Source organism: Mustela erminea, chromosome 4 (genome assembly GCF_009829155.1).
Source record: "Mustela erminea isolate mMusErm1 chromosome 4, mMusErm1.Pri, whole genome shotgun sequence".
Classification (NCBI taxonomy): Eukaryota; Metazoa; Chordata; class Mammalia; order Carnivora; family Mustelidae; genus Mustela; species Mustela erminea.
Window position 1 is genome coordinate 102,562,999 of NC_045617.1, and position 26,090 is coordinate 102,589,088.

General features: G+C 39.7%; 1 protein-coding gene across 17 annotated transcripts in view; it reads right to left on the bottom strand.

Annotated features, from left to right (window-relative positions):
- DST (dystonin) overlaps positions 1-26,090 on the bottom strand; it is a 475,119-nt gene that overhangs the window by 174,604 nt on the left and 274,425 nt on the right. For all 17 annotated transcript variants that reach the window (XM_032340325.1, XM_032340326.1, XM_032340306.1 and 14 more), the window contains 3 exons: positions 19,565-19,731; positions 2,964-3,076; positions 2,762-2,868 (listed from right to left, as the gene is read on the bottom strand). In XM_032340325.1, the coding sequence (XP_032196216.1) occupies positions 2,762-2,868; positions 2,964-3,076; positions 19,565-19,731 (387 nt within the window). The remainder of the gene's footprint in view (positions 1-2,761; positions 2,869-2,963; positions 3,077-19,564; positions 19,732-26,090) is intronic.

Genomic DNA, 26,090 nt, shown 5'->3' on the forward strand with positions numbered 1-26,090 from the left:
CACAACTTAGTCAAAGGTCATTCTGTGAATTTCTGTGTCTTTCAGCAGAACAGTCAGAACCAGCTCAATGTCTTCTCACTCTCTACCCAGTCCCACATAAACAGCTTGAAAAAACATGCACGCAAACATTTGACAATGAAGAGTAGCCTAATGAGTGCTACTTCTGATCCAGAGATAGTGGCTGCCTGGGGCACTGTGTGAAGAAGGCTTCTGAGGCTGCATTCAAATGCAGCAGGGAAGAACACTGCGATCATTTTGGGGTGTTTTCTGGGCACCCAGGAAGAGGGAGTAATAGCATGGACAAGCCAGGTTAGCTGCCATTGTGTAGATCTAAATCCACTGTCTATCTGAAACCCCAAGATCTATATAGAATGTAGGAAAGTAGGTAGGAATGAAAACTATAGGAAATGTATATGATAGGATTACTCATTAAACAAACTTTAAAAATGGAGTAAACTGGAAGGCTGTCACCTGCTATGTTCAATTAAGTATCTGATGAGTGTTTATTATGTTCAAAGCATTGTGCTAAGTGTTACAGTAAGAATTTAATACTTTAAGAAATAACACCTTTTACCAAAGAGTCACTGTCTAAATGGGGAGGCAAGAGAGTTGTAATATAAACAGCTAATCAAAATGAAAAGCAGTATTTAATTAAGTGTTGAAATACCTGAAAGAGGTAATACACACTAAGGGTTGAGATAATAATTGGGTAAGCATAGATGTGCCTCAAAAAGGTCACCAAAGGATTCTCAGGAAAGGTAGTCCCTGAGCAGTTCTGCAACAACCACTAAGTAATTCTTGGGGCAGGGGGTGGGGTGGAGGAGGGAGGATAAAAGATAGGGAGTCCTGGGTGCCTGGATGGCTCAGTGGGTTAAAGCCTCTGCCTTCGGTTCAGGTCATGATCCCAGGGACCTGGGGTGGAGCCCCGCGTTGGGTTCTCTGCTTAGCGGGGAGCCTGCTTCCTCCTCTCTCTCTCTGTCTGCCTCTCTGCCTGCTTGTGATCTCTGTCTGTCAAATAAATAAAATCTTAAAAAAAAAAAAAAAAAGATAGGGAGTCCCGAGTGAGTCACAAGTCACAACTCTGAACTAGATAGAAATGCCCGGACTATAAACAGTCTGTGTTGAAAGACTAAAGCTAAAAAAGTAGGTAAGCAAATTAATATATACAGAATTTTTTTTAAAGACTTTATTTATTTGAGAGAGAGAGAAAGAAAGAGATCACGAGCAGGGGCAGGCAGAGGGAGAAGCAGGCTCTCTCTGAGCAGGGAGCCCGATGCAGAACTCAACCCCAGGCCCCTGGGATCATGACCTGAACTGAAAGCAGAGGCTTAACTGACTGCGCCACCCAGGCATCCCAGCATATGCAGAATTTTAAATGTCGGAAGGACTAGACTGGATTTCACCTTACAAGTCAATATGTAATCAATGAAAATTTCCAAGCTAAAGACAAAAGGTTTTAGGAAGATCAATTTGATGACAATGTGCAGTACTGCTGGGAATGGGAAGAGATGGAGATGGAAAGTATCAAAGAGCTGTCGTCCTAGTCCAAGTGTGAAGGGGTAAGAGTTAGGAACAGTGTGAAGGGAATGAGAAGGTAAAACAAGGAACGGCAGCAAGAAACCCTCTCAAGCAACATTTGACACTGACTTGTTGGCAGACATCACAGCAGGGGATGAGCATGGAGCAGGTTACTCAGGGATCAGGAGAGGATAAAGCCCTGAGAGGAAGAACAAGATGAAGAGAATGGAAATAATTCTAGAAACAAGAGCACACAGAGGTGAGAAAGAGACTGAAATGAGAGCTCACCAAGATGAATTCCAGAATCTTCAAAGTAAAACAGGGAAAAAAAAAAAAAGAAAAAGAAGAAGAAGAAGAAATCTGAGAGAAGAGGAGAAGCCCAGGGTAAAGGGGTTCATCCTCAAATTCATAACCCTGCAGGGTTTCCTGTTCTCTTCCAGAAATGCCTAAGTACATGTTCATAGAACCACTACAACACGCATGGTTGAACTGAATCACACAAATCTTTGGGAAACAGAGGGCAAATGAGGAGCCCGAAACCCCCTATACTGGACATAGTTTGGCAAAGTCAAATAACCTTCCTCTAAATATCGTCTTTAAATCGGAGAAAGAATTCCTAGCCAAGTTATTTCATGAGATGATGAGAGTCAATAACATTGAAAGTGATTTCAGAAGTTGAAAAATTCTACAGACACAGAAGGATTATCAAACACTGCCAATGTAAAACAGCAGCAGGTTAAAAATGAAAAACTCCAAAATTCGGTGGTTTAGAGCTTTCGTTAATAAATGAAAAGAGTATGTATGGCCTACTTTATTTATGACAAAGAACAAATTTTTTTTGAGTTATGCTTTAATTAAAATGGTGGAATAGTGTCATGAAAATGCAAACAGGGCTGGTTTATTAAATAGCATCTTAACTCAAATTCTTTAAAGAATATTTGATATTGGAGTACCTGGGTAGCTCAGTTGGTGACGTGTCTGCCTTTGGCTCAATTCATAATCCCAAGGGCCTGGGATTGAGTCCCATGTGGGGCTCCCTGCTCAGAACGGAGCCTGCTTCTCCCTCTGCCCCTCCCCCTGCTTGTGCTCCCTCCCTCTCTTTCTCTCTCAAATAAATAAACAAAATCTTTTTTTAAAAAAAGAATACTTGATATTTAAATACTGTAAAAAGCTTTATCAAAGAATTCAGTCAACTGGTCATTACTGAATCAGCAGCTTCTAGGACGGAAAAACCAATACTCACATTTGCACCAATACCTTCGCCACCTTCAGGGACTTTGGGAAATGCATCATAGAGAGATGACACGTAAGTTATTACTGATTTTTCATCAGGTGAGGAGACATCAACATCTATAAGCAGCAACATAAAATTATTTCAAATGTTGATAGATTCCTTTTAATCAGACTCTCATGCCAATCTATACCTAGTTAGGACAACAGCTCACCTTCAGGATCCAGAAGTCTTATAACACCAATTTTTTCTGCTACATAAAAAGCGTGCTCTAAATTTGCAAGGTTGCTTTGAACAGCAACAGTATTCATGTCTATCAGGTCCGGCCTAAGAAAAAATTCACCATAATTAATTAAGTTTTCTCACATGCGAATTCAACATTACACTTACATGTTGACCTATTTACATAACATTTCCACAAATACTAATATTAAGCCTGGGTTGAAATACAGAGATTTTCACCAAGTATTTAACATTGCTGACTTCTCTCAGAAACTCGTGGATGCCAAAACCAAGTACAGGGAGGAAACTGTAAAAATTAGAATGTGTATGATTTTTTACAAAGTCTATGAACTCCTCCTCATCAAATATATATGAGTATCTGTCCCCTTCGACCTATGTAAGCTCCACTATTCCAACAGCATCTTTCCAATCCAACTAGAATCCTATGTTTCTCCCCAAACACGAAGGTTTATGCTTTAGTTCAATGCCACGTTAGTGGCATCCACCATCCAATGGACAGGATGCCCTTTCCTGTCACTGTTGTCCTCTCACTATTCACTCATCTTTAGAAGCAGAGATCAAGCTCCACCTCCTTCATGAAGCCCTCACTAATCTTCTCCAACCTCATTTTTCTTTCTGTTCCTTGAATTCCTTACACTCCTGGGCCTATGCTCATCAATTTGACATTTAGAAGAACCACATACTTCCCTGCCCTATTAATTCACTGTTTAATGTGCATGCATATCTTGCTTTTCACCTCTCAGTCAGCAAGAACTACATAATAATAAACTTTCGTATTTTATCCTTCTGCTGAGACAGAGTGGTACAGAATTAGCAGACAGTATATATCTATAGATAAATTGGTAAGCAGGATAGTTAATTCTGAGTCATAAATGAAAGACTAAAATAAGCACTAGTTTGTATTTTCCCAAGATTGCATATGAGCATGCCTGTGTACACGCATGTGTGCATACGCACACACACATTCTCATATGCCAGACTTCAACTCTTCCTAATTTGTGAGACTCCCGTGATACTCTAAACTATGGGGATACTTTAAAGCTAGCTCTGTTTATATACAAGATTGGAAAAGACTTCCCGAGTACTCCTTGTAGAGAAAGAGGCAAAGCAGTTGGTTGGAAAATTAACACAATGCCAAAAGCCAGTCAGAAAACATTCCTCTCAAAGACAAAGCATTAAAAGAATGCAAAAACAGATGTAGAAATTGTAAAACTCAAAAAGAGTGGTCCCCACCCCAAAATCACTGAGTAAGAACCCGCTCATCAAGTTCTAAGGACAGCTCTCAACAAAGTCCACAGACATTCTGGTTTGCTCAAAACAATCATTTGGGAACTGCACAGGAATGGGAGGACTCTGAGATCGTGGGGGAGGACTGACATGTAAATTATTTTGAATACTACTTGGAAAGCTGTTCACAGAAAAAACTCTTTGAAAATATATTGTCGATTTTAGGAAGGTATGCAGCAAGTTGTAGTCTTCTTTTATCTGCTGAGAAAGCAGACCTCCAAAGTAATCTACTTATAGTTTTATAGCACTTTGAAAACTGTGCATACCTTGAGACCTAACTACCATGACCTACCTACCTATTCCTGGGAAATTATTAGGAAATTCGTTAATGTTTTTCACAGGCACCAATATGATCACTTAAAAGTGATCCTACATTTATTATAGGACCAGTAAATCTACTGACAGCAATAGAGGTAAATGACTTGTCTCTAAAAACAACGTTTTTTATTCACACAGAAGCATTCTGAAGAATCTGCCTACCTCAAGATTACTAAACAGGTGAATATAAGTCCAGACAAAAACAAATACCTGAAGTTCAAAAAATTGTTCTGCTTCCGTAAAGTTCACACATTTTGAAGAAATAAAATCCAGCCTTTCTGAGTTTATCAAACCTCCCAACAAGAAAGGGCTCGTTGTTCTAAGAACCCTGCCATTAGCAAGAACGTAAACACTGAGTAATCCCAGAGGGAATGAATAAAGTCATTGAAGAATCAAGTTTTTGACTAAGAGAATAAAACATAAAACTTCCTTCAGCATGACATAGTCCTTTCAGCACAAAGGCAGTTGTACACTGAGTATGGGTAAGTCACCTCTTTTATCGTGACATTTAACACTTTAGTGGAGCAAAAACTGAAGTGGTGTTCCTCTGTAACACGGGAGACAAAAGTCAGCAAAAGGGGGAAAAAAGAAAAACTGTAAAACCACCATGAAAAACTGACAGCCTGAAAGCTTTCAAAATTCTGTCCCTCCTTGAGTTCACATCCTAGGCCTTCAGTCATGCTCTGTCTTCCAATCTGCCTTTCCATTCTGTGTTCGGAGCTTCCGGGAGAGGCTTGTGCTGTGACATGTCTCTACGTTCTTTCCTCCTTACAGTCTCACTGAGATCATATCACCTTTAAAAACTGCAGCTACTGTGAAGTGTGTAAACCTGGCGATTCACAGACCTGTACCCCTGGGGATAAAAATATATGTTTATAAAAAATTAAAAAATTAAAAAAAAACCAAAACTTCAGCTACTTTCTACCTACAGAAGGTTTGTATTTTCTTTCAAAAGCTTTTATTTCAGTTTAAGATCTCCTTTTTGTGGAACTTTAATAGGAAATTTCATTCCCATTTTTAGGTCTGACTAACCAAAGTCTACCATGTGGCAAACATGTACAAGGCGGCACCCAGGTTTCTGTAATGCATTAATCATTCTAATTTCCCTATTTTCTGCAAACCTGTCAAAATCATATATTGTAACACCCTGCCACTGAAAGTAATATATATTAGTCTTTTATGGGAAAAGGGTCATCCTAACTCTTAACTTGTGTTACTATTCTACCATAACATAAGCTTTCCTGAATGACTCAATCTTCACATGTAACAATTTTTTTAAACATACATCTATATCCTATGTTTCTTGCATAAATGATTAAAAACAGCTTACAGAGAAAAACACAAGAAGATACCACAAATTCTATGGTGCAAGTATAAAACTAGGATAAGGTCATAAGACAAAACGAAAAGCCAGGCCAGAAAGTGCAAACTACTTATAAGCATACTTAATGCCCTTATTTCAAAAATATAGGGCCAAGGGGCACCTGGGTGACTCAGTGGGTTAGGGCCTCTGCCTTCGGCTCAGGTCATGGTCCCAGGGTCCTGGGATCGAGCCCCGCATCGGGCTCTCTGCTCAGCAGGGAGCCTGTGCTGCCTGCCTCTCTGCCTACTTGTGATCTCTCTGTCAAATAAATAAATAAAATCTTAAAATATATATATATATAGGGCCAAAAGGTATTAAAGTGGCTATTGCCATAATACAAAATAATTTTGGATTAAATAATTTTGGATAAAAGTAATGTATATCTTTCATACAACACCCATGTTAAGAGTATTCTCTCTAGACAGGTATGTGCTAAGGTGAGTGCTGTGAAGTGTATAAACCTGGCAATTCACAGACCTGTACCCCTGGGGATAAAAATATATTATATGTTTATAAAAAATAAAATTTTTTTTTAAAAAAAAAGAGTATTCTCACTACACAAAAAAATATAAAATAGACTACAAAAACACACGCATATACAAAACCACATGCACATACACATGTATAATGGATATGTATGGATAGGTATGTATGCATTTATGTACAGATTTATAGTATGTATATGTTTATGTATATGTGTATCTTATGTATATGTATGTATACATTATGCATGCACATGTATAGTATAGGCGTACCTCATACAGACAGGTATGTATGTGGATATATATTATTTATTAACAGATATTAATATATTTTATATATGTTACCACCCACACTGACAGCCAAACTAACAGAACATGAAAACTGTAGATAGGATTCTGAGAGAAAATTTGACATATACAGTGTTATAAATGGCTGAAGATTAGCACAAGAAACTACCTAAGACTTCCACATTTCATCATGCTCACACTGAAATGTTCAACTACAAGGAACTACAAGGAATATGAAACAACATCAAAATACCTGGAAAGAACGTACTTAGAAATGGCCTTTGGAACACACCTGAGGGGACACTGATAAAAGTTAGCTAAGAGAAGAATGCATTAGTGCAGATACAAGAATAACAAATTCTGAACAAAAAATGTGATAATGGCTGAAAGGACAGATCTAATATCAATAGTCAATGTCCAAATCGGGATTTTTTTCAAAGTATGCAAAATTTATTTAAATTCACAGAGTTTATTTGGTTGTGTTGGCTCTCGATGGACACTCAATAATTATTTATCATATGGATACAGACCCAAGTTCTGGCTACCCAGGATCTAAACCCTCTTCCTGTGTTTGAGAAATTTTCCGTTTTAGGAATCATGAGAGAAAGAGAGGAGCAGAGACCATTTCTCAAAACAAAACAAAAAGACATCAGGTTTTCTTTTTGTCTCTTTCCTTTGCTCAAGAAATAAATGCCCACTACATATCTCGCCCCCACACATGACACTGGCTCATATGAGAAAACTCATATTCTTCCCATAAGACCTGGTTTTCTCTGTTCCCAAATGCTGTCTACTATCTTTATTTGTGTATTTACTACAATTTGTTACAACTATGCACGTGTCTGTCTCTCACAATTAACAGTGGACTGCCTGAAGGCATAGTCTGTTTTTATCCATGTTTATAGCTTCAATATCTAGTATAATGCTCAGCACATGAATGTTTGAGAAATGGTTAAATAATAAAGAAATGAAAGAGCTTTGAGAGCTGGAAGGTACCATCTGATACCACTGACTCAAATTCCTAGAGATATTTTCCACCCCAGGTTTGCACCTTTCCTTTCCTTTTCATCAATTTCTACAGACAAAGCTACTGCCTATAGCTTCCAATCAGGATTCCAAATGCTTGTAAAAATCCACATAGAATAGGACACGATGTCATAGCTTCTCCATGAACTAAACACACATCCTCCTGAGGTTTCCTAAAGGCCTTTCTCTGCTGAAAACAATCTGGAAAACAGGCATGCACTGAAAACAACCAGCAAGGGATATATCATAAAGTTTCAAAAAGCATACGTTACTGCTTCTAGGTGTGACTCCTCCCTTCTAATGCTCCCATATACCCTCAGCTTCAGCAGCTGGTTAAGTTGCCAGTTGGAATGACTTATAAAATAACAATAAACAACTGGGATTAATATGTAACAATAACTACTATGTGGCAGGCAATGCAGTGAAGCCTTCAAAGGCATTATCTCACTCTTCTCAACAAGGAGATGATACAACTTAAACAAGAACACAATCTGACAAGGGACAGTTGGGATTCAAGCCCCGGTGTGTCTCAACACACAGCCTGGGCAATTCATTATACTATGCTGGCATTATAAACTGAAAACATGCACCCTGAAGCTGCAAATTCAAGATAAAGGAAACACCGAAGGATGTATGCTTCTCCTGGTGGGGAGGTTGATCCTGATCATAGTAATACAACCACAAGGGAGTGTGTATGTGTGTCAGTGTGTACCCACATACTCTGGAAAACAAACTGTGAGGAACGGGATATAGTTCCAGACTGTTACCACAACAGTACTCACCCATATATATGACACCAATGTTTCCCACACTTTGCGTGGTTTTAGGTCCCTAATCCAGACTGAGAGAATATAGGGGGAGGCCTGGTCATCCATACTTAACAAGGTTCTCCCCTACCCCAGGTGATTTTTTTCAGACAAGTCTGGGAACTAAATCATCTTAAAACTCCTCTTGTCTCTAATATATCTTTCATTTTCTTTCAAAATTATCCATATTCTGTTCTGGCGAAAAAGAAAGAAAGGAAAGGAAAAGAAAAGAAAAATCCACCATACTATCAGATAACTATGTATCAAGACCAAGACAAAGCTGACACACACACAATCATGCCTACTGCCTTAGACTCTGACTACAATACAGCAAACCTTTTCCCTCTTGTCCTGTACTGATTCTTATTGCTTAAATCTAGAGGAAAAGAACCCATTCAGGATTAGGGGAGGATGGAGACACATTTCACAGCGGCCTAACCCTGGAATACACTGTAAAATGATGAAGTTTAGAAAAGACTGCATTTGGTATCAGATTTTTTTAATCAAAATCAAAACCACGTAAACTTTGTGATTTGAGATAACTGATCATTTGAAAGGACACTGAGCAACAGTTTTATTTCTCAAGTGAAAAAGAGAGAGAGAGAGAGAGAGAGAGAGAGAGAGAAAGTAGAAGGATGGCTGCCAGCAGTTTAGGAAAAGGGGAAGAGTTCTGCGGATGGATGGTGGTGATGGTTTAACAATGTATTAACATACCAAATGGTAAATGTTATGTTATGCATTATTTTCCCACAGTTTTTCAGACGTTAAAAAATTTTTAGAAGACAATTTTTACATAGTTGAGAGAAAAGCCTCTACTGAGGTAGAAAAAAGTGACAGGGCTGTGATTCAGGTGTCTGGTAATTAAGTCCTAACTTCCTCTCTGAACTGTGAACACACATCCAGAAACCTATGTCTCAATTCCCTTCTACAAAAAGTGAAAATCAGGAATCAGAGAAAATCAGGAACTACAAGAATCACCTAGAATTCCAGTTATCCCTTAGGGAGTATCTCAAGGTGTGTGGGGGTGAAGGGAGGGCATCTGGGCTGCCATAGCCATGAGGTCTTAAGAAGCCACTTGATTTGCCCCAAGTCTCAAGAGAAGATTCATGTGAAAGTACTTGTGAAATGAATACACATACATGGGTGATTAAAAAGCATTCACTGGCATGTAAAGAACAATGTAATGAAAATGTCAGAAAAGGCCTCACTTGGTGCTCTAGTATGCTATTATAAGTAATTCTTGCCAGTCAACAAACTAGCAAGTTCATTCATTCACTCAATATTTAATAAGGATCTACTATGCGCTGGGAAGTGAGGCATTAAGAATTTAAACACTGTGTCTACGGAGAGCTCAGAATTCCAGAGGGAGTTCAAGAGTAAACCAGGAGAAAACCTGGCGGAAAGAGCACCCAGGCAGAGGGGAAAGCGTGCATGTGCTCATGCCTGAAGGGTGTGTGAGAACAGGACCACCGCAGGGAAAGGGAGCCCAGAGCAGGACACATGGTAAGAGACAGCTGGATGGATGAGGAGCCGAGACGATGCAGAATCTCATGAACTTGTTCAAAGATGCTGAGTGTTCTTCTAGGAACTACGGAAAACCAGTGAAATGCATTAAGGAGGATTACAGGAAACTAAAAGATCAGATCTGAGGTGGAAGAAATCTCAAGGGGTGAAAGTATTCCCAGAGAATCCAGGTAGGGAAACCAGAGTGGCTTGCGAAAGAATGTGGCAGTGGCAGAGGGAAGTTCACAGGCCAGGTGCTATCTAGAAGGTCAAATCCACAGACCCGATGGATGAGAGTCAACTCAGAGAGCACAGAAGGTCAGCAGGCAACCCTGAAAAACTCCGGACAGGTACTGGCCTTGTGGTTGAGTCTGCAGACGGAGCCGAGCGGAACAGCCATTGAGACAGGAAGGATACCAGGCCAGTGAAGGGTCATAAAAGCTGAAGAAAAAGAATAGGGTTTCAAGAAGAAAAGAATGGACAGTAGGGTCAAAGACTGAAAAGAAAAAGGAGGCCTGAGAAATGTCCACTGGATTTAGCCACACAGAAGTCATCCATGACCTCAGAAGATTTGGGGTGAATTATGGGGCCAGGGGCCGCATTAGAGTTGGGTGAGGAATAAACACGGAGTGAAGAAATGAATATGGAAGTACAGACAACTCTTTCAAGAAGTCTGGCCTTTAAGGAAAGGAATGATGCGAGGCAGTAGATGGAAAAAAGCACAGAGTTAAGAGAGAAGCTTTGTTTGCTGTCTTATGAGCAAAGAGGCTTTGGGGTGCTTAAAATCGAAGGAGAAAGATTTGTGGAGACAGAACAGCTTAATGTAACAAGAAAGAAGGTGTCTGAGGCAATGGCACAGCTGGGATCCAGAGCACAGGAGGAAGGGTACAGGCCTTGGATGGGGGAGAGGGGATTCATTGCTTTATCAAACAGGAGCAAAAAAGGACCAGGAAAGATGCAAATGAAGGCAGCTTGGTGTCTTTGGAAGCAAAAAGAAAGACATTTCACTAGCTGGCTTCAGTACTGCCTGAGAGCTGGAGTACAGATCACCCGTTGCCAGGGAGGGAGGAAAAGGCAGTGTGAGGGAGAGTAGGAGTGAGTTAACATGAGTAGAAAAAGACTGCTGGTGGGAACCATTAGAAGCTGGTCATCATGGAGTCACAGTTGAAACGAATCTTTTCTGATTATATAACTAGTACATACTTGGCAGCATGCAAGAAACTGAAAGGGATTCTGTGGAAGTTAAAATAAAAATAAAATAAAAAATAAAACAAAAAAAACTCCATTTACCTAGAAATCAGTCTTAGAACAACCTCTGTACTCCAGAACACCACGCACCTCCCCACACACCAAGCAAGAAGCCAGGTGTGTCACTCAACATTTGTTCTTCGATAGATCACCCAGTAACAATACGCATTAAAATGCCTCACTGATCCTATGACAGTAGAGCAGTTGCCATAACAAATTCCTGTAGATGACTGTCGGGATTAATCATGTTCAGGCTTAGCACGTTCTTACTGTTCTTATTGGTGCAAAAAGCCTCTCACCTTGGCCCCCTCCCCTCGGCGGGGAAAAAAAAGACCTGTAATATGGTCTTCGCCTCTCCCCAGCAAATAAATGTGAGTGTGTAAGAGATCCACCCACAGTTTCATAAATGGGTGTAGATATTCCTTTATGCTCATATTTGGGCACGTATTGTTGAAAGAAACAAAGCCAGGAAGGTAATTTTTCCTTTTCTCAAAACTAGATGCCTCAATTTATTTCAAATTTTCTTCCTACTTTTTTCTACAGAATGACTCTCTACCAACAAAACAGACAGCAAAGAATGAAAAACACCATGATACAGCAAGTTTCGTTAGTACTTCAAGACTGGACTCTAACATTGGAAATTAAAAAATCCTTAATGAATTACAAGTCTCAGTTTACAGAGAAAAATTAACACCATAACGGCCTCATACACTTTAACAAATACAGAGAACAGTACTGATACTGATAGACAAGTAATTGTTTCTATACCTACATTTTAGTGAACTTCAGTAAACCTTAGTCACTAGGGGATAAATACCTCCCCAAAAGGGGATAACAAAGAGATAGACCTCTCAAAGAAAAAGAGATGGATAGCAGACATGTTGGCTGCTCCTGCAACATAAGGGAAATCTGAGTGTTAGAGAAGGGTAAGAGAATGCCGACGGGAGCCCGGAGAAAAAGCATATGTCAGGTTTCCAAGGAAAGGGAGTCTTCCATCAAAACCCAGTTCCTCTTGCACTGTACGGTCACATGTCCTGTTCTGACTGGGTCAGCAGCAGCACACAGGGAGGAAAGGAACCTGACATTTATTACACACGTCCTAAATCTCTGACACTGTGACAGGCATCTTCTCCTATGTTATGTGATATGTTCTGATATGTTATCTCAAGACACCCCTCACTGCTGGCATTCTAACTTCTTTTTTTTTTTTTTTTAAGATTTTATTTATTTATTTGACAGAGAGAAATCACAAGTAGACGGAGAGGCAGGCAGAGAGAGAGAGAGAGAGGGAAGCAGGCTCCCTGCTGAGCAGAGAGCCCGATGCGGGACTCGATCCCAGGACCCCGAGATCATGACCTGAGCCGAAGGCAGCGGCTTAACCCACTGCGCCACCCAGGTGCCCCTGGCATTCTAACTTCTTAAATAATCATATCACTCTGAAATCTGCCAACTTATTTGATCATTTTCCCGCTAAATTCCTAACACATACATGCTTAGACTAATAGCTCACACACCAAATAAACAGAAACATAAGTCTGCCATTTTAGCTCTGGCACATAGCTGAAAATCTAAAAATAAATAAATAAATAAATAAAAATAAAAACAATTTAATGCTTAAAAGCTTAAAAAATTATGAATAAGATGATAAATGTTAAAAGAACAGAAAAAAATGAATGGGATTTAGATCTGCTAGACTGCAATTGAAAAAGAAAGGGAATGTTTCTCAAAGGCATCATGGAGGTGAAACAGTACAAAAGGATTAGTTTCAATGCTGTTCTTCTCACAGACAATTCAGATATGGGTCTTAAAATTTTAAATGTATTATCCTTTGACCTAGAAATTCTACTTCTAGGACCTTATTAAAACAACACATTCACACATCTACACAAAGAAACATACAAAGCCCAATACTTTTTAATAGCAAAGAACATAATGTCCATCAATACGATGCTATTAAATAAATTATGTTATAGCCATACATTAGAATACACTGCAGTATTTTAAAAGAATAAGGGAAACCTATTTCTGCTCATATGGAAAGATATCCAAAATAAATTAAGGAGAAAGAAAAATGCAAAATAACATATATGCCATTATCTCAAATGTGTTTTAGAGAAGATTATAAATGCTCAAGATTAGGTATTTATGTAAGTCATACCTCAGCAGAGTTGACCCTTCCCTCCCACCACCACAAAAAAAAAAAAAAGTGATTATATATGTGCAGAAAATTTCTGGAAGAATATCAAAGAAGCTGAACAGCTGCCTCTAGGGAATGGGACTGGGAATCTGGGGAAAGAAATCACATTTCAATGCATACCCTTTTATTTTATTTGAATTTTTTATTATGTTAATGTACTATATTTTCTGTTAGTTGCTTTTTTTTTTTTTAATCACAGATACAACAAAAAGAAGGGCTGTGGCAAGGAATATTTATTGTAGAAATTGCTATAAAATGTACCAGTCTTACACAGTGAGCTCTGAGAATTCAACTGTTTTGAGTTTCTTTGATAAGTTAATAAGCAATTTTATTTTGCCTCACAAAGTGAAATACTTGCGATTGTTCAAAAAATTAGTAACTTTCAGGGCTCTGTGTCTATGCCTAGCCCATGGTCACACACAAAGCACCGCCCATACCTGTGTGGTGTTTGCACAAAGACATACACACCCTCGTACCTCAGGGTTCTGCAGCCTAAGGGCAGACCTGGTTCTGAAGGAAAAAAAAAAATCACCTCATCACAACTAATCCAACTTCCTATGGGAACATTTCAGGCCCTAAAGGGCCTCCTCCCAGTATTAAACCAGTCCAATCCAGTTTAGCTTATAAGGTTTGACTGAATCCAAGCCTGTGGCTGAATCATAGGCCTCCAGGTCAGACTATTAAACAAGACTCCCACCAGGGCCTTAAGTTGAATCTTCCCAATTACAGCATTTTGAAACATTTCCTGTAACAAAATATGATGGCCCCAATAAATTCTAATTCAAAATGCAAACAATGAACAAAATCACTGCTATCCAACTACAATCAGACAGGTGAAAAATATCTGGATGCCTAATTAGAAAGTATTTAAATGGTGTGCTCCTGATACCATCTATTTCAAAGAAGTTGAGTCTTACCTCAGTGATATACTTAAAACTTGCTTGTGAAAAGGCAGCCAGAGGTCTCAAAAGGAAATTTACATGAATGAACAGCAGCATAATTTAAAAACAAGACCAGGACTAACAGATGCTAGCAAGAAGAAACAGTCTCTCTGCAAAACACATCCCCCCACCCCCACACACACGCATTTCAGTCCTGACATACTTAGCATCTTTCTCTACCACACCTCAGGCTCGCCTGGCTCTACCACACATTTTGCACTGTTCTTTCTGGCCTGTGGGCCCACGTTCGTGTTCATGCCTGCTCAGGCAGACGTGTTTTCACAGTGAGCGATGCTGTTTTGGAATTTGGCTTTCATCAGTGTTCTAGGGCAGCTATCTGCGTGCAGTGACTGATAAATTAAGACATGCTGGGGGCTGAATTTCAAGCTAGAAGTCAGAGCTTTGTTTCTTTCAAAAAAAAAAAGGAAAAAAATCAATTGTAGTATGATACTTGAGCACTCTCTTAAATCAGAACACAGAAAAATCAGTTGAACCCTCTGTTTGGAACACCTGCTGTGAAGAATGTGTGCTACTGATGGGAATTTAAGTCCTCTATATCCAGACTCTACCAGAGTGATTAATCCATGAGAGCTTAGAATCCCGTGCCTGTGGATTCTCAGTTAATTCTACTTCTCTTGTTTTTAAGCTACTTAGTCATCGAATGCTTTTGTGACATCCTTTTGATTCAAGTCCATCAAATCCAGTCTTCCTTATTATTCTTTTCAATGAAAATTAAGGTTAGGGTCAAGAGTGAGGCTTATTTACCCAAGATCTCTTACCAGTTGTGGTTTCCAGTGGAAAGATTTTAATATGCTTTAAAGAAATGTAAACTATACAAACAAGTACAAACTAGTACAGCTATATGGCAGTTTAATTATTTGAATTCTTTGCATTAAAAATGGAACATAACAGACAGACGTTCCTAGAAGGAATTAGGAACAGCTTCCTAAGACAGAATTAATAGAAAACCACAGTTTTTGCATCATTAACCTATATATTTATTTTTAATTAAAGTATAGTTGACATACAATGTTATATTAGTTTCAGACATACAACATAGTGATTCTACAATTCTATATATTACACCATCCTCACAATAAGCACAGTTATCTTCTGAATCATTGATCTATTTAAATAGATCGAATAGGAGTGTCTGGATGGCTCAGTCAGTTAAGTGTCCAACACAGTTTAAGCTCAGGTCATGATCTCAGGGTCATGTGACTGAGTCCTGCATTGGGCTCTGAGCTGAGCATGGAGTCTGCTTATGATTTCTCTCCTCTCCCTATGCCCATCCCCTCACTTGCAAACGCTCCCTCGTTCTCTCTCAAAAAAACAAAACAACAACAACAACAAAAAACTATAGAACTACCCTTCGTAATCTCTTCCACTAAATCATACTAGTTTATCATTCTTATTAGCCATTGCATAATCCATGCTCTTCAATTCCTTAGGATAATATGACACACCAAAACTATAGAACAGTTCACTTGTGGTTTTGCTCTTACTTATGCTAAGTGTTTTCATGTTCTCTTATTATCTCAGTACTTTATGAGCTGTTGCAACGCTACTTTCATTGATGGCTAATTCCAAGTTATGCAATTAAATGTTGGTTCTCATTAATTTCCTTCTTTTTTACTTCACATTAGTAAAGTACTGCTTACTGTTATAAACGAACATTCTCTCCACTTCAAAAGTCACATTCTTATATGGGAGCACTAATAAAAATATATGCTGGACATATACTTTTGACAGTATTTATAGTAACACAAAATCTGAAGGATGTTCTCTGTTTCCACTTTAGATCAATATTTCTAAATCTTCAGAAGATAATATACATAAAAATCTGACGAGAACACTTATTAAAAACGGTATTGGTTTATTTTTCAATGATAAACAGTATCCATTTTCCTTCTAATCTCCAGAGAAATCTTTCATATTCTCTCCAGGACATGCAAACTTGCTCCCTCAGGAGCCCCACATCCCTCCTTCCAGCCGCCACAACAACAATCTGAAGGTTCTTTCCTGCTAAGCCTTCACATCCTCTTAAGCTCCTTATTGACCAAGTATTCCATACATCAGACCTGGTATTTCAGTAGAAACCAAACACATATTCCACCTCAGATAATTTTTATTATATAAGTCAAATTGAACTCATATAAGAAAGTCTTTTTATCCAAAAACTATATCCAAAACTCAATTAAGTGGAAATGTTCCTACAGCAAATCCAAATACATCACAAAATTTGTGGAAATAATTATTAACTAAAAACAACTATAAATTAGACACTACTGTATTTGTGATTACTATTGTCCAATATCCAAAAATTTGCTTATAGGGATTTTACAATTGTTTATAACTTTCTCAATTCCCTTTAGTATGTTAAGGCATTCAACAGTGAAAATTATGTGTAGTTCAACCCTATCCATTTAATTCTTACACATGCGAGAAGAAAAAACTCGATTTTTTTCTAAGTAAAAAGAAAAGTCTGAGGACCTTAGCTCAAAATATGGTTCCACACATGAAAGATTTCTTCCAGTGAAAAAGGCCACTCTCTTCTAAAACGAATTTAACTGATTTAGTATCACTTAAATCCACCAAATTACAAGTTCAAAACAAATAACATTGACGAGATCCAAATTCTCTCCTAAAGCAATATGAGCTCTAAATCATTAAACTTTCCTAGGAAATTTTACCATCTCTGACAGATAGTGACTTATTTAAGTACTTAAGAGAAAAACACATAGCATGCGTATACTAATTTGTACTTCTACTCCTTCACAAGTATTGAAGAGACAATGTCTTGAGACCATTGTTTTGTTTGTTTGTTTGTTTGTTTAAATTCTAGTAACACAACATTAACTTGATTTCAATAGTCTTTTTAAAATTTTTTTAATTTTTTTTTTATTTTTAAAGATTTTATTTATTTATCTGACAGAGATCACAAGTAGGCAGAGAGAAAGAGGAAGCAGGCTCCCTGCTAAGCAGAGAGCCTGATGCGGAGTTCGATCCTAGGACCCTGGGATCATGACTGGAGCCGAAGGCAGAGGCTTTAACCCACTAAGCCACCCAGGTGCCCCGAAACCGTTTTTAAAAGTCAATTATTTTAGAAGAATAGCTGGCTTCTAAATGCTTTGTTTCTACTTAAAACATTTCAAAGAGAGAAGAGCACACCCTCAAAGATCCATCATGACATAAATCCTTCAGGTATAACAATCCAGATATTTTTATTCAAAGGCCAAGAAGATCTTATCATCCTGGGTATACAATGTGCCCAACTACACAGGCCTTCCCATGGCCTCCTGTTTTAAGTCACTTGAGAAGTACATTGTGATCACTGAAATGTCTATAACTACTAAACCCTCTTGGCATTGTGTTACTCAAGGAGATCGGATACTTTATTTTCAGCATGTGTAGGCAAGTTGATTCTGTCTTTCCCTTTTAATCAGGCAGACTGTACCTACCTCTACTGAAATGTTGTTTCATAAAGGAAGCAGACTAGTGGGTGTTTTAAAGGGGGATTGCCATGTGGATGCTTGGGATATCTGTTACAGTGTTACCAATGTTGAAATTTCCAAAATAAAAATGAGAAAAAGAGAAGAAGGGGAGAGAAAAGGGGAATGAATGGAAACACAGAAAGAAAAGGGAGAGAGACAAGGAGAACGGGATTTTAAATCATGCAGACCTGGACTAAAACCTCAGCTCTACAGTGTATTAGCAGCATAACCTCGGCAAACCCAAGGTTCCTCCTCTGTGAAAGTGGGATAACAACAGTCCCTGTTTTGTTGGACTGCTGGGAGACCTGAATGAAGTAAGATATGGAAAGCAATGAACAGAATGCCTCACATATAGACAGGTAACAGAATAGTAACTACTCTATATAATTATTGTTTTTATCAAATAAGTTTGTTAGTTTAATGAGTTATAGCTTCAGCTTACTCCATCTAGGAAGACAGTTCTTTGACAACATGATGTAATCTTTGCAAAACTAAGAAAAGTAACTAAGAAAAGATCAAGAAATACACTGTTTCCAGTAAATATTTTCTGGGGATCTAGCTCCTTATAAGACAATAAAAGCAAGGAGTCAAAAACCAGAGGCCCCAGGTCTGAATCTCAAAGCTGACTCTTGCTGGCTATGTAGCTAAAAGCAAGTTTTACCCCGTGCCTCAGTTTTTGTCTGTCAACTGATAATATTCCTATAGGAATGTTGTGAGGACTAAATAAGTTAATGCATGTAAAAACTGCGTAGGATAGCGTCTGACACTTAGTAAGTGCTATGTCAGTATTAACTGGGATTTAGTTGTTAATAATTCTCAGCAGATGGGGTGCCTGGCTGGCTCAGTCAGAAGAGCACCGACTTCTGATCTTGGGGTTGTGAGTTTGAGCCCCATGTTGGGTGTAGAGATGAATAAATAAAACAAATAAGCTTAGGGCGCCTGGGTGGCTCAGTGGGTTAAAGCCTCTGCTTTCGGCTCAGGTCATGATCCCAGGGTTCTGGGATCGAGCCCCACATCGGGCTCTCTGCTCAGCAAGGAGCCTGCTTCCCTTCCTCTCTCTCTGCCTGCCTCTCTGCCTACTTATGATCTCTGTCTGTAAAATAAATAAATAAAATCTTTAAAAAAAAAACAAAAAAAACAAATAAGCTTAAAAATATAATAACAATTCTTACCAGAAAACTTTTAACCACCCCAAAGTTGGCCACTTCTGAACCCTGCTACTCACTAGAGTAATGAGCCTAGGAGACTATAATTTGGATATGTGTGAGCTCTAAATGAGAACCACACCCTCACCCCACCATTCATCAGTCCTCTGCATGCACAAATGTGCTCATCCACCTGAAGATTCTGTATTATCAGACCTTATTGTCTTCCAAGTTACCAGCAAAATCCAAAGGAGTGTTATAGCTATGAGAGTCTGTGTGTGCCCACAAGCTTAGAGTGATGATCTCGTAGCAGTGGAAATGGGATGTTTCTACTTAGGCCTGGTCTGTATTTTCTAACTTTCTGCCATGCACATGTATTGCTTCTGAAATAATAAAAGGTTATTTTGAAATTTGGAATCAAAAGAAACACTTCTCATATTTGTCTAAGGAAAAAGCCCCCCCTCAATTTCATACCTGTATTTATGAATGATGGCATTAAATAGTTTTCCATCTCTCCAGCAGGTAGTGAAATTCTCACACCGTATTCCAGCATAACCCTCTGTTGCCTGCTGTGTCCACAAGAGCAATCTCTCCTTAGCAGACATGTCCTCTGACTCTCCAGTAACATGGATATCAGATATCTAAACATAATAGAAAGTATTAAAACATTAGGAGGAAAGCTAGCTCAGACAGAGAACTACTATGCGCCAAGAACTTTGCCAAGTGTTATTTTACTTGATCCTCATAATTCTCGCAGGAAAGCTAAGTATATTTTTCCCATTTTACATATAGGGAAACTGAGTTTCAAAGAGGTTCACAGATAGAAAATTAGGATTTAACCCACACACCTAGTTTTTTTTAATATGCCAAAATGTCATAGCATTGAAAATCCTAATTTTCAGTGAGATTCCTCTTTATTAACCAGATTTGTTAAAATAACTCAACCAAGTGTTTTTCTAAGTTCAAGATCAAAAATAAAAACTACGGATTACTCTAGATTACCACCCCCAGAGGATTTGATCCAACAGGTATTCTGTGTAAAGACCAAAAATGTCCCCAATTTACTACATAACATGACAATTTGATCTAAACTCTCTTTAACTTTCTCACAAGTCCTCAGCTTACTCAACAAGAAATCTGTATTAACTGACTTTTCCCTATACTTTGTTTTCATTAAATTTTCTAAATGTCTCTTCCACTAAATAAAACAGGTCTTCAGTTCACATGATTTACATTTTCTCAAGAACCTCTCTAATAAGGGTCCTACTTAATCTGCTGATAATGACATTAAGGCACAGAGTGACTCTACCAGGGGTCACACGGTGATTCCAAAGCTGGGATTAACACCAGCAAACAACTGTTCCCTCCATCAGTGCAGGAGGCAAAAGCCAAGGGATCAAGGAGACAGGCAGGAAGCCAGGATCAGGATGAGTAAATAAGGAATTGGAAGCAATACGTAGGGAGTCACAAATCATTTTGTAACAGGAAAAACATCAGTAAAGTCATGAGATTGGCTTCTAGTCCTGGCCACTAGTCTCATAGCTTTGAATAATTCATTTCATGTCCATGAGTCAACTTCCTCATCTATAAAATGAGGAGGTAGGAGGAGAAGCAGATCATGTTTAAAACTTTTTTCAGTCTAAAGTCCTCCTCAGAGACTGTAAATATAAACCCCGAAGTCAGAGGTCAAAACAGGCAGAGTTAAGCAACTGAAAGTAGAAAGTTTTAAAAACCCAGACTGAAGAAAGCCTTTTAATGCACAGCAGTGCTTGGCTCAAACAGGAAGCCCTTTATCCTTCCCAGCTGCCACGAGAGCCAGAGGCATGGCCAACCCGGGACCCTGGGCAGGCTGCGGCAGTCAAAGCCCACACCAGGCCTGGCAGCTCCTAAGAGCTGTTTGTGGGGGCCACACACACCCTTTCTCTGCTATTCAGCACAGACGGCTATGCCCAGTGGTGCTCTCTCCCAGCCACAATCTGAGACATGCTCCTTGACAGATCATTGGAAAGTAGAGCGCAGCATCTCAACTTATTTTTTTTTAAGATTTTTATTTATTTATTTGAGAGAGAGAGAGAGAGAGCATGCATGAGTTGGGGGGGAGGGACAGAGGCAGAGGGAGAAGCAGACTCCCCCACTGAGCAGGAAGCCTGACATGGGGCTCAATCCCAGGACCTGGAGATCATGACCTGAGCTGAATACACAGATGCTTCACCGACTGAGCCACCCAGGCATCCCCACAATGTCACAAGGTAATCATCTTTCCTGAGAATCTGTGCTAATCTCCACAGCATGATAAGAACTATGCATATACATGAACACATTATATAGGATATACATACAGGAAGAATTCCTTTTTCTTTTTTAATGTGGAAAAAGAAACCAGAAAAGTCACAATATTCTTTCACCTAACTTCTAACAGATACTCTAAAATTAGGCTAGAGAAGTTAAGCTCCGTCGGTTAAGCTTCCAGCTCGTGATTAATGTTCAGGTCATGATCTCAGCATCCTGAGATCAAGCCCCACCTCAGCTCTGGATTCAGCACAGAGTCTGCTTGGGATGCTCTCTCTCCCTCTTCCTCCGCCCCTCCCCCCAACTTGTACACTCTCTCTCATCTTCTAAATAGATTAATAAATAAGATCTTTAAAAATCAATAAATAAAATAAAATTATGCTAGAGAGCCTCTCTAGCACATCCCGGGAGTTTAAACCCCATCTCCACTATTGATGTTCCAGCTCCTCAACTGCTTTAAGACCATTCTCTCACTCGTAAAATAATGATGGTAATTGTTATTACACTGTGTTGTGAGAATTTGAGCAAACCCAGCATAACGTTAGCGATTTTATTATTGTGGTTTTTATTATTCGTTTTGACAAAGGGGGAAGCAAAACTTTGGTTTTATTATTTTCCCAATTCTCCTACTATAAAGGGAAGTAAAAAACAAACTTTTTAAATTTGCTGCCTCAAACAAATAAAAATCTATAAAAACAAGGGTTCAGAAAAACGAATCTAGGAAACGGTGAATGAGAAAGTTGAACCTTCAGGTAAAATCTGACAACAGTTTCCTCTTAGCCTTTACGAATTGTAAGATCAACTGCTTCTGGAAACCCTTACACCACAGGAGCTACATGGGTGCTAATTACAACTATATAAAGAAAAAAGGAGGTAGCTAAAGAGAGCGGGGACTATTTCCCACGGGTCAAGAACCACGCCAGTCTAGTCATTGAATTACCTATTCACAAGGGAAGTCAGTAAATTTCAAGGACAAAGTAAGTTTAACAGGCTCAAGCACAGCACAGCATTTTACCCAAGGAAGGATATTAAAGCAAGGGGGAGTTTAGAGGATGAAAACAGTCTAAATATCAACCAGGAGAAAGTAATAGAGTCTTATTAAATAAGGTTCCAATGGATGAATTTCAGATTATTATTCCCACACACACTATTTCAGACTGTTACACGTGTATACACTACTTAAAAACCTGTGATTTTCAAATGTTACAAACCAAACTTTAACATATCAAAGACTGCTAACCCACTGACTTGTTTTCAGCTTTTCCTGCTATTTCCAATTACTTGAGTATTATTCCTACAGGGAAACTCATGGTGTTTTTTTAAAGGTTCTGTTACCACTAACCACTACCTCTGAGTATATCAAACTTTTCATGATACTGTGCAACCAAAACCAAAATGAAAAATAAGTTAAACTCTAAAAATTAAGTCTGTAGTCATCACAGATCACCCCTGATTTAAAATCTGTGCATTCAGCAAATCAGCCCGAATCCTCCGTCAGTGACAGGTCAGGTCTAATTCCAGGAGGTAACTGAGTTTCCTTCCTTCAAATCCTGGCAGCAATACAGAGATCAGAAAAGGTGTGCATTCACGCTGCCTGGGCTCAGATTCCAACCCCAACAGTTAACAGAATTATGACCAAGAGCCATTTGCATCATCACTCTAAAATCCTTTTTCCTCATTTCTACCTCCTTGAGTGGTTCTACAGATTCCATAAAATAAATCCACATCAAACATTTCGCACAGTGCCCGGCATGTAGAAAACACTATAAATGTTAGCTTCTCCCACCATAATTTTATTAGCCGTGCTTGCCACTTAATGTTTCTTCCCAACAATCTGTCAGCTAGCCCCCAAAACAAACAAAATCCTTTCTCTCTGCGCTCCTTCGGGTAACTCGAAGCCCTCATGCCTCACCTCCAGGTCATTGCTGGCTTCCACCCAACTGCAGGCTCTTCCTGTCGCTGAGCCATCCATGCCTGTATTTCAACCCTGCCTCGTCTCTCCTGACCCGGCTTGACACCATTGTCAAGATTTTCAGAAATGTCTATTCTGTGGTAAACAAAGTCTCTGACCTCTTCAGGACCTTACACTGCTTCTACCATTTTACTAAACCAGGTCTGCCCCTTTTGCCCCAGGTCAAGTCCCACCCACCCCCCTGGCCCCTGTAGACAGGTGACGTGTATTCTAACTCTCCTAGTGATGCACAATCAACAGTCTTCCAACCACGACCCACGTATCCCAACAATCCATTTTTATACTACAGGCCACTCTTGTACTACCACTTTCTTCTCCTTTAAAATGTTCCCTGCATGGTTACCCACCCCCTACCCCCAGAAAGATCTGACACGCAGCTCAGCCTGTACCCGTCTCCCTCATAGACCACCTTCTCTCCACACCTGCTGCTACATTCTTGATCTCAGTGCCTTACGCCAGAACTAGCCCACCTCAGACCTTTAAGTTTTGAGAATGAGTTCCTGTTCTTCTTCTAACTTTCATTCTCTACCCCCAAGTAAACCATTTATCTGGCTTCATCAACATCTCACATGCCTTGACCTGTCCAGTCGTGTCCCACTCCGTGAGCCCTTTTCGATCTTCACTTCCTTCTCTATCTGGCCTGTACGACATGATCCACCAAGAAAATAGCAACATGAGTAAGAACTCTCTCCCTTCCCTGCCCTGCTACACACAAACTTGGCTTCCATATGACCTGCTTTTCTCCTATGCTCAGAATCCTTCCACCTCCTGCCTCCTGGGAGTCTCACTCTATCAACCATTCCTTCCTCGTCTGGGTCTTTGCTCTTAGTACTTAAAATACCCAAATCTCTTCCACCTAAAATAAATAAAAATAAACAAAGCTTCATAAACTCAATTCCCTCTTTACTTATCACTGTATCTCTCTCTGCCCAGTAAAGCAACTGAAAAAAAACTGTTATTTTTTTTTTAAAGATTTTATTTATTTATTTGACAGGCAGAGATCACAAGTAGGCAGAGAGGCAGGCAGAGAGAGAGAGGAGGAAGCAGGCTCCCCACCAAGCAGAGAGCCCGACGCGGGGCTCGATCCCAGGACCCTGGGATCATGACCCGAGCTGAAGGCAGAGGCTTTAACCCACTGAGCCACCCAGGCGCCCCAAAAACTGTTATTTTTTGTCGGAGGAAGGCCCCTGGCCAGGGCGGCCTCCGCCATTAAAAGATGGCGCCTGGCTAGTTGCCAGGTTAGGATTGCCTCGTGAGACTAAGCAGACCGCCCAAAGAGGAAGTAAACAGCATTGGTTGCTAGCAAAGTTGTTTGTTTAGGTGCACAGCCTGATTCGCTCCCTCCTGTACCCTGCTCGCTGATTGGTCATGTAAACCTATATAAGTGTGTAGACTTGCGGAAATAGAGAGAAGATACGTCTGAACTGGGGCTTCTTGTTGTCCTTGCGGGTCGAGGGCGATAAATGGCGCCAAAACCCGGGAACTAAATAAAGGAATCTTGCAAGGTAATCCGCAGGAAAGCGGGGACATTAGCCACGTTCAAACGTGAAAATTCCGCGGTAAAGCGGGGAGTAAAGGCCACGTTCAAAAGTGGGAATTCTGCGGTAAAGCGGGGAGTAAAGGTCAACTGAAGTATATGCGTGTAAAAAGTTAATGTGTTAGTGTCTTTAACGTCTGCGTCTGTTGTCTGTGTGTTCATAATGGGATCTGAAGTATCTAAAGTGCGGTTGGAAGGGTCTTTAAAAGACCTGCTGAAAGCCAATGGAACTTCACTAAAAGCAAAAACTGCTTGGGCCTTTTTGAATACAGTGAAAAGGTGGCTCCATGGTTCCTAGATGAAGGCGTGCTAAACATACGTCAGTGGGACCACCTGTGATCCAGGGTTTGGCCCCTGTGAAACCTATTAATGCCTCAGGGCCATATCAACCTTTTAAGTTGTCCAGGTGCACCAATAACAATTCAAGGCAGTGGGGATTTACAGGGTCAGCTGTCTAAGGTAATACAAGGACCAAATGAAGCATATGCTGATTTTGTAGCGAGGCTGATGCAAACAGCTGGTCGAATATTTGGGGAGGTAGAGGCAGCCATGCCATTGATAAAACAGCTGGCTTATGAGCAAGCTAATAAATGGTGTAAAGAAGCCATCAGTCCTTGGAAAAGCAAAGACTTGAGTACATATATTAAAGTTTGCAGGGATATCAACGACAGTGTTATTCAAGGGCAGGTTATCGCTGCAGCTATCACTCAAGGTTTACAAGGATTACAGGGAGCTCAACAATATAAACATAGGGGTACTCCTGGAGTTTGCTATTACTGCAAGAAGCCAGGACACCTGTAGGAGCTATAGTTACCAAAGAAGAGAGTTGGACCTTCCTATTTCAAAGCTCCTCTCCCCAAGAAACCAAGCTGCTCACAGTGATAAAAGCATTTCAAATGTTTCATCAAGAACCCTTCAACCTTTTATCAGATAGTAGATATGTGGTGCAAGCTGTCTCTATCATTGAAAATGTGGGTTCTATTAATGCCAGATCTACTATCTCTAAGGCATTACAAGAAATCCAAACATTAGTTTGGGACAGGAAGGCTCCATTTTATATTGGCTACATACGAGCTCATACAACCTTACCAGGACCCCTGACAAAAGGTAATCAGTTAGCAGACTCCTTAACCAGAGGAGAATTTGTCTTTGCCATTGAGGACCCTGTGCAACAGGCGAGACATTATCACAAGCTGTTCCAT